At 35.8% G+C, this 19,668-nt stretch overlaps 2 protein-coding genes across 3 annotated transcripts in view; one reads left to right on the plus strand and one right to left on the minus strand.

Moving 5' to 3' along the window:
- Positions 1–12,241, minus strand: part of LOC115212918 (bromodomain-containing protein 7) — a 29,254-nt gene extending 17,013 nt beyond the window's left edge. Inside the window, exons 1-6 of one of the 2 annotated variants that reach the window (XM_029781743.2) lie at positions 12,083–12,241; positions 7,597–7,751; positions 5,789–6,030; positions 4,567–4,711; positions 2,447–2,557; positions 237–412 (exon numbers count right to left, since the gene is read on the minus strand). In XM_029781743.2, coding sequence (XP_029637603.1) covers positions 237–412; positions 2,447–2,557; positions 4,567–4,711; positions 5,789–6,030; positions 7,597–7,751; positions 12,083–12,140 — 887 coding nt within the window. In that variant the 5' untranslated portion in view covers positions 12,141–12,241. Of the gene's footprint in view, positions 1–236; positions 413–2,446; positions 2,558–4,566; positions 4,712–5,788; positions 6,052–7,596; positions 7,752–12,082 lie in introns of both variants that reach the window. The other variant, XM_036503998.1, reaches the window with a different exon arrangement.
- Positions 12,242–12,476: 235 nt separating this feature from the next.
- The window catches only part of LOC115213089 (cytochrome c oxidase assembly protein COX11, mitochondrial), a 254,709-nt gene continuing 247,517 nt past the window's right edge, over positions 12,477–19,668 (plus strand). Inside the window, exons 1-2 of the mRNA XM_029782009.2 lie at positions 12,477–12,692; positions 17,028–17,424. Coding sequence (XP_029637869.1) covers positions 12,673–12,692; positions 17,028–17,424 — 417 coding nt within the window. The 5' untranslated portion in view covers positions 12,477–12,672. The remainder of the gene's footprint in view (positions 12,693–17,027; positions 17,425–19,668) is intronic.

Consider the following 19,668-nt stretch of genomic DNA (forward strand, 5'->3'; position numbering starts at 1 on the left):
GAGTTAAACTGCCAATATCCAACCCAAATATTCTACCTGTTTTATGTTAAAATGGACTAGATCCAACCTTTCACACCTACCCTACAATGTCATTCTAAAAATATACAAAAAACAACACCACAGAAATCTTGAAGCTACAAGATAATGTGTGATTAATTCAAAGCAATGTGAATAAATAAGCCATACATTTGACAAAGAGATCTGATTGCTAAAGGGTTGAACAGTTACATTCTTACCTTGTTTTCTGTTTTTTGTGCTTCTTTTCTTTGGAATGCTGGTCATCTGTGACGGAATCAAAATTATCATCATTGACACCGATAATGTTATCTTCACTTTCATCTTCCAGACCAAGTTCCTCCATGGTCAATTCATTCATAAAATCGAGGTTACGCTTCATACCAAGGAGGTTCTCCTGAACAATGGAAAAAATTCACAGATGATGATGATGATGAAAGAATAAAGTCAATTTTTTAACAACTATAGGAAAAGTATTTTTCTGTTTAGAACAACAAGCACATGTATCATCATAATCATTTAACGTCCACTTTTACAAGCCTACTTGGGTCACATAAAATTTGTTGCGGCAGATTTTTTTTATGGCTTCACTATTGCCAATCCTCACTGGTTTTCAAGTGAGGAAATACATTCTCATAGATAGACATGTTTTCACGAAAGATTGGAAATTGACAACCTCATTTGTATGACAATGATGGTCACTTATAAATATGATATTAAGACAAGGGTACACTCAAAGACACACATTATCTTTCCCATGATGATGATCATGAAATGTGTATGTGTATCTATAATCTATCTATGTTGACCTGTTAATCCCTACACATATTTTCTCTATCTGTTTTTTTTCATTCTCTCTCCATTTTTTCCCTCTCAACCCTTTTTGTCGAAGAGCATAGGTTTGAAACGTCAAAGACTTTTCAATTCTTTCTGAGCATTAAACTAATATACCTGCTTGCTGTTCCCTCACTTATCTTTGTCTTTTGTTTTCTGTAAATTTGAACTATATATATCACCGTGACCGACCAGGCTATCAGATGTTGCTACACATTGCTGGTCACAATGTGCTTCGCATTGTTTTAGCCTTCAAATGACGCCACCCTGCTGGCTAAGCAAGCAGGCCAACAGAAGAAAGAGTGAGAGAAAGTTGTGGCGAAAGAGTATAGCAGGGATTGCCACCACCTTGTGGAGCTTTAAGTGTTTTTGCTCAATAAACACATACAATGCCCAGTCTGAGAATCGAAAATGCGATTCTACAACTGTGAGTCCGCTGCCCTAACCACTAGGCCATTGCGCCTCCATATATATATATATATACATACATGTACATACGATGGGCTTCTTTCAGTTTCCATCTAACAAATCTACACACAAGGCTTTGGTCAAACCAAGACTATAATAGAAGGCACTTACCCAAGGTGCTGTGCAGTGGGATAAACCCAAATCCACATATTCAGGAAGCAAACTTCTAAACCACACAGCCATGCCTGTACCTAGGCTTTGGTCAACCTTGGACTAAATCAGAAGCAGAAGATACCTGCCCAAGACCATATGGCTGGGAAGCAAAGTTTGTAAGCACACAGCTATATCTTACTTAAATAGGCTTCTGAACAGTTCCTGCCTACTAAATTCCACTTACAAAGAGTGGTTGGCCTAAGGTTACAGCAGAACATAGCTCAAGGTGGCATCCAGAGGAATGAAAAGTGGAGCCACATGGTTGTGAAGCGAGGTTTTCCACTTCACAGTTTAACTGCTGTAAGAGAGCTAAATAATTTCACCTAACTCAACTTTCCATCCAATGAAGGGACTGAGTTAAGGACTATAATACAGCAAAGTCATTGGTGAACTTGTATATGTAACTTGACAAACTCACAAGTGATGCTTCAAAACTTCTCACAGCTCACTGTAAACAGGTCAGCCATCAGCAACAAAAATTCCTTGAATACATATATGCTTGTTGCATTCTTTTTTTTTCACTCTTTTTATTTGTTTCACTCATTTGACTGCGACCATGCTGGAGCACTGCCTTTAGTCGAACAAATTGACCCCAGGACTTAATCTTTGTAAGACTAGTACTTATTCTATTGGTCTCTTTTGTCGAACTGCTAAGCTATGGGGATGTAAATGTGCCAGCATTAGTTGTCAAGCGATGTTGGGGGACAAACACAGACATATATATATACAATGGACTTCTTTCAGTTTCCGTCTACCAAATACACTCACAAGGCTTTGGTCAGTAGAAGACACTTGCTCAAGGTACCATGCAGTGGGACTGAACCCGGAACCATGTGGTTGGTAAGCAAGCTACTTACCACTACTTTTATTAATTCTTGACAAATTGGTTTTACCAAGAAATATCTACCAAAAAGATAGAGCAAAATTTTAATTTAGCTCTTTCCAGTTACTGAATGGAATGTAATAAAACTCATACCTTGCTCAATTGTTTTACTCCCATGTGGAGTAAACGTCTCGCTTCTTTATAATAAATAGTCTCAGGTCTGTTGTAGATCATAGCGTTCTGACACATAAGAATAAAATCTTTCTGCAAAAATATAAAGAAATAAAAATTCATAAATTTAAAGAAAGTAAATATTAATATCAAATGGATACACAACGATTAAAAGTAGAAATGGCAAGACTGATTATAGCACTTCTATTCATCATCATCATCATCGTTTAACGTCCGCTTTCCATGCTAGCATAGGTTGGACGATTTGACTGAGGGCTGGTGAACCAGATGGATGTGCCAGGCTCCAATCTTAATCGGGCAGAGTTTCTACAACTGGATGCCCTTCCTAACACCAACCACTCCAAGAGTGTAGTGGGTGCTTTTACGTACCACTGGCACGGAGGCTAGTCAGGCAGTACTGGCAACGACCTTGCTCGAATCTTTTTACACATGCCGCCGGCACAGGTGCCAGTAAGGCAATGCTGGTAATGATCATGCTCAAATGGTGCCTTTTACATGCCACCGGCATGGAAGCCAGTTAGCTGCTCTGGCAACGATCACGCTCGGATGGTGCTGGCCTAAATGCTTGCAAAAAAGTCAACTCTACTAAAGGTTTTCAAGAATCAGGTGATGGTCTTGAATTAGGTGATGGATTAAGTTTGTCACCCAAAGTTGTATTATACAGAATTACAACGAAAATATTATTGATCACTGATTAGCATTGTAGGTAACTCTGAAAACGTGCAATTATTGTCTTTTTCCAAGAGTTTGCCTGGTATGTAGCGAAAGGATGCCTGCCACAGAGGAAGCACAGTATGTTGAAATCATGTGACCTGACAGTTCTGGCACCCATGCCAGACATCCCCTGTATGTTGTGATATGCGTGTGTGTGTGCTCTAAGCACTGTATGTCTTTATGAAAGGACCTCAAGGCAAATACTGCTGGAATTTGGCATTCTCATAATAAATTCACATTAAGAAGGATATAAAGATCATTGTTATCATTTCAGCATCCACTTCTCCATGCTTGAATAGGTCAGATGGAATTTGTTGAAGTAGATTTACTACAACTAGATGATTTCCTTGCCACGAACCCTCACTTGTTTCTAAGTAAGATAATATTTCCCATGACTAGATATGCCTTGAAAGATTGAAAACAAAGGACACCACTTGTATGACAGTGACACTCATTTACAACTATCACATGATGTCAAAGCAAGGAGACAGTAATACATCCACACACGTGTGACTGGCTTCTTTCAGTTTCTGTCTGACAAATCCTCTCACAAGGCTATGGTCAGCCTAGGGCAGCAGTAGAGGATGCTTGCCCAAGGTGCCAAGCAATGGGACTGAACCTAAAACCATGTGGCTGGGAAATAAACTTCTTATCCCACAGTCACACCTGACCGGAAAGTCATTCACAGAAATATACTTAAACAGTTCAAGCTATAATATTTTAGATACATTTAGCAAAAAGATATTCATGGTGACTACAGGGATTTGATTGTACATGAAGAAGAATTAAAAGTACTACCTGATGTTTTTACAATATAAATTTATGGAGCAAAATATTGAGAATAACATAAGAAAAAAACCAAAATTTTATTAATCTTTAGAGAGAACTAGTTCCAACAAATATTTTTATTTAACCCTTCTGATACCCATCCACCCGAAACACCCCTGGCTCTATGATACAAATTTGATTTTAAAATGGTCTGAATGAAAAGTTTCCCTCAAAATTTCACGTTCATTTATGTTCTAAACATCAGCTTTTTAATAACAAAGTTAATAAATTTTTTATTATTTTCAAAATTAATCGGAACAAAATATATTTCAATAGAAATATGATAATAAAAGAATCAAAGCATGAGCAAATTATGATTATAAGATTTTTTGAGTCTAAAATGCTATCCTGGTGATCAAACCTGGTTGTCATAAAACGAAATCTAGCCATTAATTTTTTTTAATCCTGTTTAAAGAAAGAGCTAAATTAATTTCTGTTAGTTGATGGGAACCAAAATTTACCATAAAAATTATAATAATTATAATCTATCTAAATTCAAAGTCATAAAGAAACAAAATAGTGAATGAATCCAAACTTACTTTGAATTCTTTTGTGCTAGCATACTCTTCGTCATCTACTTTAGAAAGAATTGTGCTGAAATCCATGGGCTTTTGAATGATACTTGAATAACCGGGAGCAATGACATCATTAACTGGGAAGGCAAAGAAACCATGGGTATCTTTCCTATGAAAGAAATGAATAAAAGCAAAGGAATGAAAATGAAAGCAATTTGTTTTAAGTTATTGTTTAGCCCCAGGTCAACACTGATCAGGAAGATCTATGATCACTGGCATAATGGTGGTATTTCTTTTTTCTTCAGACATCATATATCTATGTCTTCTTTACTCAATCTATCCTTCCTTTTTTTTTATAGCAGTACAGTGCAGTTTGAGATAGACTTAGCTGCTATTTGTAACTGGCCCCACAATGGCATAGAATGTTCTCCTTTGTCTTGATTTAGTTTATCAGCCAATTAAGAAAAGGCATTAATGAATCAACGTCTCTCACTTGATTTGGAGATCATACACACATGTATATACCCTCACTGTCACTTGCAAGCAAGTATAGCCTGATAGTATGTATCATGTTTTTGCAAATTGTTTTAAGTGCCTATGTATCCACGAGTAACCATAGATACAATTTTGGCCCTTCCACTCTTGATCTAGGGGAGCATTGAGGCTTGAGGGAAAGAGAGCTGCAATGAAAATGAATACCAGTATTTGGCTGGTACTTTCCATCAAAGTTTTATGCAAATTTATTTTCCAAATACAAGCTTAATAATTCTCTTTTACTCGTTTCAGTCAGTTGACTGCGGCCATGCTGGAGCACTGCCTTTAGTCGAGCAAATCGACCCCAGGACTTATTCGTTGTAAGCCTAGTACTTATTCTATCAGTCTCTTTTGTTGAACCGCTAAGTTACGGGGACGTAAACACATCACCATTGATTGTCAAGTGATGTTAGGGGGACAAACACAGACACACAAACATATATATACATACATACGACGGGCTTCTTTCAGTTTCCATCTACAAAATCCACTCACAAGGCTTTGCTTGACCTGAGGCTATAGTAGAAGACACTTGCCCAAGGTGCCACGCAGTGGGAATGAACCCAGAACCATGTGGTTGGTAAGCAAGCTACATGCCACACAGCCACTTCTGCGCCTAAAGTTATTTTACAAAATTAATTTAAATACTGCATTTCAAGAAATATGGTAAGAAAAGGGTTAAAGAAATGGAAGCAGATGTTCAGAGAATTACCTTTGGAATTGCTTTGTCATATACTTAAGGAACGTCTTCATGTTATTTGGTTCCTCTTCTTGGTTAGACAGTTTCATCCGTTTTTCAATAGGCTCATCATCTTCAGCTGCTTTATCTGGAGGATGCGGAGTGGATGTAGGAGGTGACAAAAATAACTGTTTTGCTGCAGGTGAGGAGTATGGTGGAGAATGTGAATGTAATTCAGATTCATATTCGTCACGCTCTCTTTTATGTGGACGTCCCTGCAAATGTAATTTTTGACCCTGATAATTAAGAGTCATCAAATATAGTAATGTTTATAGAAATGTCTTTTCAAAATAATAAAAAAAAAAAGGCTAGTTTCTCTTTCAGAAAGAAATGCAAACAAATACACATACATATTTATATCCAGAATGATCATAGAAAATCTCCAGAAATCCTATTAATTCTGAAATATAATAATAATAATGCCTTCAAATTCTTACACAAAGCCAGCAAAAGGAGAGCGGCTTTCTCCGTCCGTGTTGCGGATCCGTGGAATAAGCTGCCAGATGAGATAGTGAAGATGCCAACGACCGCTCGGTTCAAAGTCTCTCTTGATCGGAAATGGCCTGCACTCTTTGTATGACCATCCTCCCTGTCCCCCTACATGGCCTTGCTTTTGCTTTTTGAGCCAATTAAATTAAATTAACCCCAGTGCTCAACTGGTACTTATTTTATCGACTCTAGTGGAAGCTGAACAAAGAGCGTAAAGATGGATGAAATGCCACTAAGCATTTTTCCAGGCATGTTAATAATTCTGCCTCAAAACTGTAAATAAAAAATGTAGACATTTTGTCTACCGCTCTACTAATCAAGCTCTATTGATTGTTATGTAGAAAAACCAACAGAAAGAACACAGTGAAATCGCTGAGGGAGGAGTTGAATGATCTAATGTTTCAGATAGAGCTCTTCTTCAAGGAATTAAAAGTTACAGAGCCAGTATCTGATGTGTATACTGAGATCGTTGAAGAAACAAACAGAGAGGTTTTCCAGTGGGTTTGTTTCTCTGTAAAATAGAAACTCTGTCCTCTTTCTTTTTCTTTGTTGTCAATTTCACCTTGATGATGATCTCTGAAATGTTCAATAATCCACTCCCTCACAACAATTTCATTGCATCCTTTCTTTCACTTTCACTTTTATCAAATAAAACAAGTCTTACTGACACAGACCAGTCTCTTCAGATTCCGTTTTATCTACTGTCATTTGGCTAAGTCATATGTATGTACTTCATGGAAATATATTTGGCTTTATTAACCCTTACTGTGTAAGAACCGAGTATAATTGCTTTTGATAGTGAGTTACTTTTCGGAATTCTACACAATTTTAATGGTTAATAATAGAAAGAAATTGTAAGAACTTTTTTGTACTCAATAATTGCACATTAGTACACAAAAATTTAATCAGTGTAGGGAGGGTTAAATATAATTGTGCGATTAGGTTTTAGCTGCTTAATGAAACTAACACTTTAATTAGCATCTACAATGATATAAATTATAAAGTACAATTTTAGTCTTTGGTACAGCATTCATTGTGCACCCTAATATTTTATTTGCATTGTGGACCCAGTGAACTAATAAGTCCTCTATTTAAAAAAAAAGAAAGAAAAAACAAGAAAAAGACAGAAAAACTTCTACTATGATTAGATATCCTGACAGAATTGTAAATGGAACTGTAGAAACTAAAATAAACATTTTGATCAGAGATTCTTTCACATTCCTTAACAAAACAAAAAATAAAAACCTCCAACAAGTGAGACAGATAAAAAAAAAGAGTATATTTATACATACATCTTCATGGTGTCTGTGTTTTTCTTTTTCACTGGATTTTTTCTTTTTCTTCTTTTTATGTTTATGCCTACGTTCTTCAGTATCCCCAGTATATACTTCAGGTACTGGTTCAGTAACTTTTAATACCAATTTCAGTGGTTTTTCAGATGGCTTCTCTGTGGAACATAAACAGATTTTGATCATTTTTTCGCAGGAAAAGCAAATCATTTAAAACAAAAAAACAGTCAAACTGTGTGCATATATGTTCATGTGTGTATGCATGTATATATATGAGTGCGTGTGAGTGTGTGTGTGAATGTATGCAAATGTGTGTATGTGTAGTTTTAATTTATGGGTTTTATTATTGAGTAAATTTAACCAGTTCCCATTGGTTAGCAAAGTGCATCTGAGTAACCGACTGAACATTGTGATGACCTATAAACTAAATGCTTGTCTATCAGGTATCTATGGATATATATATATATATATCACACTTAAAAAAATTACCACTTTCCCCACCCCATAATCTACTGAATATTCTCCCTTTTACAAGATAAACATGTTCTGTGCAGATGTAACCCTTCAACAGCGAGAAACCTGTTCTGATCTGGTCCCTTTTCTCACACTTAAATTCCTCATCTCCTATCATAAAGCTGCTTCTCTCAATGTTCATAATCTTGCAAGCTGCATGGATAGAACATGAATATCAACCTTTTACTATTTAATCTGGCTGTCTCCTTTCCAAGATTTCTGTATTGCTGGTTACTTGGTGACCCTGTCAGTGCTGGTACCACCTAAAAAGCATTCAGTCCACACTGTAAAGTGGTTGGCATTTGGAAGGGCATCCAATTGTAAAAACCATGCCAAAACTGACCTCATCTGTGCTGGTGCCATATAAAATGCACTCATTCCACTCTGTAGGGTGGTTGGTGTTAGGAAGGGTATCCAGCTATAAAAGCCATGCCAAAACAGACATAGAAGTCTGGTGCAGTCTTCTGCCTGACCAGCTTCTCTCAAACCATCCAACCCAGCATGGAAGACAGATATTAAACGATGATGAAATCAGGCTAAAATATTCTACCTGTTTTATGTTCAAACTGGCCTGATCTGACCTCTCACACCTACCCTATGAAGTCATTCAAAAAAATATATAATCACATCATAGACATCTCAAAGCTACAAGAGAATGCATGATTAATTCAAAATAATGTGAACAAATAATTATTACAATTGACAGAATAATCTGAATGCTGAAGGGTTAAATGACCATGATGATGATTTAATTAATTTTAACTGGAAAATAGTAATTTCCAACTTTAGCAAGGAGGAGATGTGTAATTAATTTAATCACCAACTCCAGTACTTGACTGCTACTTATCTGACCAACACTGGAAGGGTGAAAAGTAAAGATGACCTTGATGGTTTTGAACTTAGAATGTAAAGGGATGGAATGAAATATTGATTTCTACAGTAGAAATAATGCCACAAATTTCAGTGGTGGATCATCTTCAACATTTAATGTCCAGTTTTTCCATGTCTGCATGGGTCAGATGGAATTTGTTTGAAGCAAATTTTCTATGGCTGGATGTTCTTCCTGGTGCCAACCCTCAACTGCTTTCAAGCAATCTAATACTCTCTAGTGGCTTTACATGCTTTTCAGAGAAGACTGGAAACAAACAATCTCACTTGATGATGATGATGATGACTCATTTACAACTGTCATGTGCGTCTAGATACAGGTAAACACAAACAAAGTTTGCTTTCTTAGAAGCGTTGAGATGTATTGAAATATACAGATATGGAAATATTTGATTCTCAAACGCATAATACTAATAATGCTGAATAGCATAAACAAGATAGAACATCCTTATTTTGCAGAAAAATTTGTTCGTGGCCATATATATTATATATATATATATATATATATATATATATATGTATACATATATATACATACATATATACATATACACACATATATATATACATATATACACACACACATACATACATATATATATATATATGTATGCATGCAAGTGTGGGTGCATGCGCTTATATATAAAAGTACAATGGGTTTTTCTCAGTTTGTATCTACCAAGTCCATTCATTAAGCTTTGGTTGGTCTAAGGTTATAGTAGAAGATACTTACACAAAGTGCCACCATACGGTTGGGAGGCAAGCTTCTTAACCACACAGCTACACCTAGGTGTAGTTGATAAAACAATTTGGGACCTGGCAAGTAACTTTGTCTTCAGTTACTTTCTCTACAACAAATCTGTTCCTAACTTTTCTCAATATTTTGCATAAAGTCATCACGCTCTCTCTCCTATTCATTCAATTACCAGAGCTGGTGCTATGTAAAAGAACCCACTACACTCTGTAAAGTAGTTGATGGTTCAAGCAGAGACAATACACATTTGAGAGAACTACTTAGACTAGCTGAGAAGAAGACAACCTCTATAGTGCTGGTACTGTGTAAAGAAAGAAACCCAGAGCATGCTGTTAAGTGGCTGGTGTTAGGAAATGTATCTAGCTGTAGAAACCATGCCAAAATGAGACACTGGAGTAATGTGGTCCTCTGCTTCATCAAGGTCAATAACATAGAGAGGTGGCTCCAAAGAGATGAAAAACTGGAGGATGAAATCTGTGCATCTTTGCTCTCACGTAAGAAGTAAATAGGACACAAAGGTGTAATTGTTAGAAGAGTGATGGATGGATGTGTGTTAGGTAGATGGATTGTGGGGATGGCTCAAATGTAACAGCATAGACAAAGTGATATGGTCCTAGAATCTCACCTGCTAAGGTGGATGTGTCTTCTCGAGTACAGCAAATTGCCAGTCCTTTCTTCCAGGAGGCTCAGCATGCTGAGGTCAGTCTTTACTACTTCATCCCACAAGTTAATTCAATGACCAAGTGGTTCAAATGATTAAACAACTGAATACTCATTCATTAAAAATGTTGACGAAGCTATGAAGTGGTGAAGATCATTTTACTGTAGCCACAAATGATGCCTCATCTTTCTAACTACTGCCTCTATTATGTCTCACACCCATCCCTTTGCCCAAGCTTTTCTTTCTAGAACTGTAACTCTCATAAAATTCCCTCTCAACTCATGCATCCCTTACAGGCATCAATCTGTAGAACTTCAAGCACATTGACCATATCAAGCTGAGAAAAACAACAAAGACAGCGGGCTCTCCCCAGTTTTTCTTGGACTAAATATGTTTTTAATTTAAATATCTTTATTTGGATGAATAAGAATATAAAAAGTGAATTCGATAAAACTGTTGATAATCATGACATGGTTGAATTGGCAAGGTACTATGAGCTAAGAGCCAGATCTACCTCAAATAATTCCCCACTGTCTTATAAAAAAAAAAGGACACATTCAATAATGTAGCTTGGAAAAAACAAAAGCAAATGGAATTGTCATGACTGGAGCGCCTTTGAGCGTATTTTTGCTCATCAGAGCAGACTCGAAGATAAGCAACAATCGTACTATTTCATCCCCAATTGAAAATAAACACTCAACTTATTTTAATAATTCTAAAAGAAAAATAATATCCCAATGGATTTGATTTAAGCGAACTCAAATCTTTATCTGAGCTGCTGATAAATTTTACTCATTCGTATATATTATCAGAGCATTGATTTTTAACGGTGAGAAAATCATAATTTGATATTAAAGCAGTTATTGACTGTCCATCGTGTGTGTGTATGTATATATATATATATATATATATATATATATATATACATATTACAGATACAATAACAGAAGTAAAATTAGTAAGATATTTTAAGGCTACACATATCAATGTTTTAAACACGATTTGAAACAACAACATACAACCTCTGAGTATTTAACACATTAACTATTTGGAAACAAATTCTCTTTGATTTGATAATCACCGTCAAGGTCTAAAGCTGTCGTAGGTTTATTCTGTTCTAATAATGTTATTGAATTGTAATGTATAGGATTAAATGATCACTAATTAATAATCAATCGTTCTATAGATGAAAGGTAGACATCAAAGAATTTAGAACTATATTTTGAATTCTAGAAAAATAATAAAACAAAATTTAAGATAAATATTTTCGTTCATAGCAAACTATCGATAATCTGATCGGCTCAAACGTTCCAAGATTTAGTATTATTTTCATTTATAATTTTTTTTTTTTTTTTTACAAAATATAGGTCGGAAACGGTAGTGTTAAAACAAAGCAACATATTTTTTTAGAAATGTTTCTTTTTTTCCTCTAAACAAACTCATTTTTTAAATAAAAGTAATATTAATAATTTGTTTTAAATTTAAATTAAAGATAAACTTGACTAATAAAAAAACACAATAATAAATTCGATTATTAAAAAAAAGACGAGACAAATGTATCCATTGTTTTGCGAAATAGTTAAAGATCTGTACAAGCTTTAAAGAATCGGAACATTTTGATAAGATCTGGTAGACTTTTGAATTAAAGCATACAAAGTTTTAGATACACTTACCCTCAAGCTCGAGTATTTTCTTATCAGATTTATGATGCTTCTTGTGTTTTTTGCCCATTCTTTCCCAACTTGAAAATATTTCAGGAAAACAAGCCGGGATCCCTATTAATAACAGACATGCGTACAATGAAACTGGTTATTTGCCCTCACTAAAAATAGTTCCGGGTAACCTTGAAAACTGATGAATGCACTTCTTTTTCCTTCATAAAGTAATTAAAAGGCAACAAAATACCAAATATACTTATACACAACGTTACAAAACGTTTATTTTGTAAAATAAAATACTAATTTGATATTAAATATTGATTTTCTCTTTTAAAATCATTTATAAAATTATATTTAGAAAGAAAAGTTGACACCGGTTATAGTTTTGCAACAGTATTATTTTGGTTGTTTTCAAAAGCAGAAGATATATTTATTTTGTATTTATATGATTGTTTTTATCATAGCATTAATTTGAAACAAATTTCAAAAGATATTTTTGTAATTTAAATTTTTAAACAGTTTTTAATTCATTTAATCGTTTTGCGATAAACCATAAAATGGGGAGTAAATTGAACTTCTGAAATGACTTAATTTTCGCTCTGAAAATGTGGAATTTAACTAAAATGTAAGTTGTACAATTTTAATAACGATAATAAATGAGAATATTTTACTTTTAATTATCATTTTTCTTCTCAAACCAACAATATTGTTGCCGATACCGTAAATACATTTGAAGGTCGTTTACAAACGTGTTATATCACGTTGGCTGAATGTAAACATGAACTTATCGTTATTTTATGCAGTTAATTTATACTTAATTCTTTAGTTGTTATATAAATTGTATTTTTTGATCCAATAAGCCGGTATATACATATTGTCATTCATGACTTTATCAGATAAAAGTTTCTTTATTTAATGTAACTCAAAACGTGTCACTCATCTCGTCCTGATTCACTAAAGTACTTGTTCTTTAAAAAAGTTGTTTTTGTTTAGAATACACTTGAAATTCCATTCATTCTCTGAATTTTCTCCTTTTTTTTTTTATTTAAAAGACTGACACCAATAATACGATCTTAGGATTAATAAATGTAATGTGTAAAGCAGATGAATTTATTAAAAATCGTGGTGTCGACGTTCAAAACAGCAATGTTTTGAATGAAAAATCAAATTCTACTCTAAGGATTCATTTTGGTACTTTCAAAAGTTATTCATTAAAACTATATTGGATTTTCAACGAACACGTGTTTGTTACGATGCTTTAATTATAATGTGCTGTCCTCTGGTGTATTACACCACTTTTTAAATGCTTATCTTATGTAATGTTTTCAAAATTCGTGTATGATTTATTAGTAATCATAAATCTGTTGCATCGTACACCAAAATGTTCTTACTTTATTAATTCTAAATAGTAGAAATGCGTTACCGGCGAGCAGTGTCTACAACCTGGTTTCGGTTCCCAGTTGCAACAATTTATTTACCTTACGTCACTAATACTCTTGAGAATGTCCCACCATCTCCTTTTTCCCGCCACTAATAATATAAGAAAAGTACAAATATGCATAATAATTTGTGTTTATGCTGTTGAACTGTTTTAACCGTTCATCCACGTAGATCATAACTAGTTTCCTCAGATTTTGCTGTTTAAATATGAGACCTCGAGTGTTTATTACAAATCGAAACATTAAAATTTCTAAATTTATGGTAAAGTGCGAGGCTAATTCTTGTAGAAAATGTGTTATCGATTCAGTCGATCGTAGTATGTTATTGGTATTTTATTTATTGATCCCAGAGGAATAAACAATAACATCGATCCCGTATGGGGTTTGGAGTTAGAACCTAGAAAGATCATCATCACCATCATGGTTTGGATCCGTTTTTCCAAGCTGACTGAAAAGTTTCGCTGTACAGCAAATTGCTGCCAATCTTGGTCTTTGGTCATCACATTTCTGAAGCACGATTCCATGATAATTAATCTTAACACTTGTTTTTGAACTTTTCTTAGTCTTCTTCTTCTTCCATGGCCACCCTGCCTCACATATTTTTCACTTAGCTCGTCCATCCACATCACAAGTTCTTATCACTGTAGTTATCTATTCTTTACACTTCGACTGTTGCTTGTAATGTTGTCGTTGTACTCAATTTCGTCTCTCTTTTTTTTTTATGGCAGTCACTATTACACACCCAATTAACCATACATTTCATTTCTTTCCAGCCATGACCATCCCATCCTTTATGTATATCTAAGACTGCATTGTCCAACGTGTCTTCCATTTCGTGATTTGAGGGAGATTTAGCATGTCGAGCAATCGTATAGAAGTTCATTGGTTCTGGTTTTTCTCGCCCTTCCAGTGAATAAATCTTTCACCTGTTCGAAGAATAACTTTTCTTTTTTTTTTCTGGAAGAGAATGATTTTGGAAATGTTTAAAATACTATCTGAAGAGTAAGTCTAGTAAAATTGATGGAAGGAGAAATAGAAAAAGAAGACATCGCTTGATGATGGGTCAAGGGAAAATTGTTCAATTGGATAGATGTCACCTACTCAGTCCTTTTATTTAATGAATTGTTCAGAAGATAGATGCATATAAGTGATGAGTGCACATTTCTAAATATGTGAGCAGTACACACGTTTCTGTTGTTTCCCTATATCAGCTTCGATTGAATAAATCTATAAGAAACGTTCAGTTTCGATCATTTTGTCTTTGTTTAACATATTATTGGACTTAATTAACGGTTACAGATTAATGTAGTTCTTCCTCTATTTAGGCAGTAATTTGTGATATGAGATTTGACTGATATCTTTTGCTTTTTAAACGATCATATAGTAATTCTCTTCGATCCGTGAAAAAAAGTGTTAGACAAAACTTTATTAATATCAAGGGAAACAACTTTGCTCGGACAAGCTGAACTGTATGAACCGTATTTGATGGCATAAAAGACGCACACCAATTCCAGCAGCGCATATTCAGGGAGAACTGAACGTCAGAGACAAAATTCGATTATAGGAGGCCAAAATCTGCATGTAGAGCTCCAAGTGATTTTTTTTTTTGAGGCATTTTTTTGTGTGAAAATATATACGTCTTATATGCCATCAAATACGGTAATGTGGGTAAGAAAATTAATCTGGTTTCTAAGATGATGAATGCATTTAGCAATAAAGAAGATATATTTTTCATAATTGTCCCTACTATCCTTGTAATGTTGAACATGATGACCGTTTTCAGCTTGACCGCTGAAACGGTTAGAGATTTTAATTTTCTTCGTGGGAGACACCTTTACAGATTTCTATATTTTTGGAGTAAATATTCATAGATGGATAGGCGTGGATGTGTGCTAAGAACCTTGCTTCCCAGCTACATGTTCCAGGTTCAGTCCCACTGCGTGGCATCTTGGGCAAGTGTCTTCTATTATAGCCCTGAGTCGATCAAAGACTTATGAGTGGATTTGGTTGACGGAAACATATAGAAAGTAGATAGGGCTTCCATTTGTCTGTCTGTCTGTGTTTGTGCTTGTCCCCTACCACTACTTGACAACCGGTGTTGGTGTGTTTACGTCCCTATAATCTAGCAGTTCGGCAACAAGAACCGATAGAAGAAGTACCAGGCTTTAAAAAAAAGTTCCTCTAACTGCTGGGCTGTGTTGTTTTTTTAACCCTAGCTCATCAAAGAAATTCAAGCTCCATTTTCTCTGGCATTGCCTATCTGGGACTACATTGCCCACTATGTACTTTCTTTTTCAAGATGTTTGAACAGGGATTTGAGAATGGTTCATTGTGGCATTTAGAATTGGTGTGTAGTTACAAGTAGCTTTATGTGCTGCGAAAATAATATACTTAAAAATATCTTTATGGTTTCGATATTTTAAATGCAGCCATGCTGGAGCACCACCTTGAAGGGTTTCAGTCGAACAAATCAATCGCAGTACTTATTTTTTAAGTCTGGTACTTGTTCCACGAGTCTTTTATGCCAAACCTTTAAGTTACAGGGACATAAACAAACCAACACCGGTTATCAAGCGTGTTTTACACACACACACACATACACGCGTGCGATGGACTTCCACATAATTTCCATTTACCAAAGTCACTCACAAGGTTTGTAAGGTGATGATGATGATGACTTCATGTACATATTCACTAAAATATTTTCATTTACTCTAAAACGTATGGCAAAAAAAAAGAAAGAAAGGCTTGGAAACTTAGGCACAGGCGTAGCTCTGTGGTAAAAAACATTTTCTTCCCAACTGCTTGGTTCCAGGTTCAGTCCCACTGCGTGGCACCTTGGCCAAGTGTCTTCTACTATGGCCTTGGCCAAATCAAGGCCTTGCAAGTGAATTTGGTAGACGGAAACAGAAAGAAGCCCGTCGTGGAGAAGACAAGTTACCGGGACTTCTGGCAACATGTCAAGCTAAGTGAAATCGTGGTCGTGGCCAGTGCTGGTGACGCATGAATGACACCCGTGCTGGTAGCATATGAATGGCACTCATGCCAGTGACACATCAAATGCAACCAGTACACTCTGTGGAGTGGCTGGCGTTAGGAAGGGCATCCAGCCATACAAAACCAAACCAAAACAGACTGGAACCAGTGCAACTCTACAGCTTATCATCTCCAGTCTAACCCATGCCTGTATGGAAAACGGACGTGAAATGTTGATAATATATGCGTGTGTGTCCTTGTATTTATGTTTGCCCCCCCTCCCACTTGACAATCGGTACGGGGGTGTTTACATTTGGCTGCTGTTTGTAGCAGGTTGAGTAACCTATAGAGACTCTTATTGGCTTGTGTTTATGTCGTATTTAAGACTCCTTGTTTTATTACTTGTTATGCTAATAGCACAAATGTTTTTAATATACTATGAATAAACAAATTTTAAAGAAATATTTGCTATTCCCATTTCTCACTGCTGCCTTATTCAAAATATTAATGATATTCTTTCTTCCAAATTTTTTTTTTTTTTTTAGATCCCCTTGTATTCCAGTTATAAGCAGAACAACCAATAATCTCTGTTGGAGAGCCGGCTTGTATAAGAGTTACTCTACTTGCCATCACGACCGTATGAAAACGCAAATACTGCAATCATCTAATGTCTACAACACTGCTATAAAAAAATATTTCTCATCATTTCTCAATGGCCAGAATAAACATGTATCTCAAGGTTTTGATGTGCATCCTTTGATGCTTCAAAGAAAATTTTTGAAAAGAAGCTATAAACCTGTTCTATTTCGCTCAACATCAACCAGGCGAGGCTCAAAAGATGCACATCGTAAACGGACTATTCTAATTTATGTTTGTTCTGTTGGTATTTTCATGGTTGGAATGAGTTATGCAGGGGTTCCACTCTATCGGCTATTCTGTCAGGTAATAGTATTTTACATCTTTCTTGTATCCCTTCTTTTTTTAAAACTAGTTTCAGTCATTAGACTGTGCCCATGTTGCAGCACTATGCTTCAGCGTTTAGTCAATTATTTATACCACTCCTAGTAATTTGATACACATATCCTCATTTATCAAATAAGTCGGCAAGCTGGTGGAAACGTTAGCACGCTGGGCGAAATGCTTAGCGGTATTTCGTCTGTCTTTACGTTCTGTGTTCAAATTCTGCCGAGGTCAACTTTGCCTTTCATCCTCTCGGGGTCGATTAAATAAGTACCAGTTACGCACTGGGGTCGATCTAATCGACTTAATCCTTCTGTCTGTCCTTGTTTGTCTCTTCTGTGTTTAGCCCCTTGTGGGTATTAAAGAAATAGATATTTTGTCTGCCGTTACGTTCTGAGTTCAAATTCCGTCGAGGTCAACTTTGCCTTTCATTTTCGGGGTCGATAAATTAAGTACCAGTTACGCACTGGGGTCGATGTAATCGACTTAATCCCATCGTCTGTCCTTGCTTTTTTCCTCTATGTTTAGCCCCTTGTGGGCAATAAAGAAAGAAGAAATGTTAGCATGCCAGACAAAATGCTTAGGGTATTTCGTCTGTGTTTACGTTCTGAGTTCAAATTCCGCTGAGGTCGACTTTGCCTTTCATCCTTTCGGGGTCGATAAATTAAGTACCAGTTGCATACTGAGGTAGATCTAATTGACTGTCCCCCTCCCCCAAAATTTCAGGCCTTATGCTAGAGTATAATAGAATTGATTGAATTAACTTGTTTTTGAGTTACCTCCCTTCAGTGATGTAACTAACTTTGCTGTATTTATACGTTATCTACCAGGCATGGCAGAGTCGTTAGAAACTTCACTTCGCAACTACGGGTTTCAGGTTCGTTCGCATTGTTTGGCATCAGGCACAAGAGTGAAATTGGTACACCGAAACTGTACAAAGCCGTTGTGTGGATGTGTATATATAAATACATGTGTGTCTGTGTGAATGTTTACATTTTGTGCCTTCACATGAAAATATGTTAGCAAAAATTGGTGACATTATATTGATATTCCCCTCAATAAATCATACTTTAGCTCTATGCTTTTGCAGACATTTAGATGAAAAAGAAAAATCTTACTTGTAAAAGGTTAAGAACAGAAAGGCAACCAGATATTAATGCCTTGATAATATTGTTAGTATTCATCAACCCATGCTAACCTGGAATAATGGACATAAAGCATAAATATTTGTGTGTATGTGTGTGTGTGGTGGGGAGGGTTAAGAACTTGCTTCCCAATTGTGATTTTAGGTATTTATTATAATCCCAGGTTGATCAAAGCCTTGTGAGTAAATTTGGTACATGGATAATTATAATAGCCTGGGGGGTGTGTGTGTGTAATGCCCTTGCTAACACCATCCACTTAATGATACTTGTGGGGTGCATTTTATCATACTACCAGCACTACTGAGATTGACTTCTTCCACTCAGTCCAACAATTCCTCCACTCAGTATATTATAGTTGAAAAATTTATAAGCAATATGATTTATATTGATGGAATTCATTATCATCATTCATTGTCCACCTTTTCATACTTGTATGGGTCACATGGAATTTGTCTGGGTGGATTTTCTATAGCCAGATGCTCTTCCCATTGCTAACCCTCATCTGTTTCTAGAAGACTGGAAACATTAGACACTTCTAGCATGACAGCAATACACACACAAAGGCAGTGAGCTGGCAGAAACGTTAGCATGCCGGGCAAAATGCTTAGCGGTATTTCATCTGTCTTTACATTCTGAGTTCAAATTCCGCTGAGATCGACTTTGCCTTTCATCCTTTTGGGGTCGATAAATTAAGTAGCAGTTGCGTACAGGGGTCGATCTAATCAACTGGCCCCCTCGCCCAAAATTTCGGGCCTTGTGCCTAGAGTAGAAAAGAATACACACACACACACACACATGTATGTTGGGCTTCTTTAAGTTTCCATCCACTAAATCCACTCACAAAGCTTTACTTGGCTTCAGCCTATAGTAGAGACACTTGCTCTTGACTAACAATTGACACATAGTTGGGAAGCCAATTTCTCACCACATGAGTGTGGTGCCAAATTTAACTTCTGGTTAACCTGTGGAACATTCATGTCCATAAAGCTTTCCTCGTACATTACAGGAGTTAATTTTTTTTCTTTATTGCTTATTGGTGTAATTAGACTAATTATTTATTTACAGCTAGGCGGACTGGAGC

This window comes from Octopus sinensis, linkage group LG6 (assembly GCF_006345805.1).
Source record: "Octopus sinensis linkage group LG6, ASM634580v1, whole genome shotgun sequence".
In the NCBI taxonomy this organism is placed as follows: domain Eukaryota; kingdom Metazoa; phylum Mollusca; class Cephalopoda; order Octopoda; family Octopodidae; genus Octopus; species Octopus sinensis.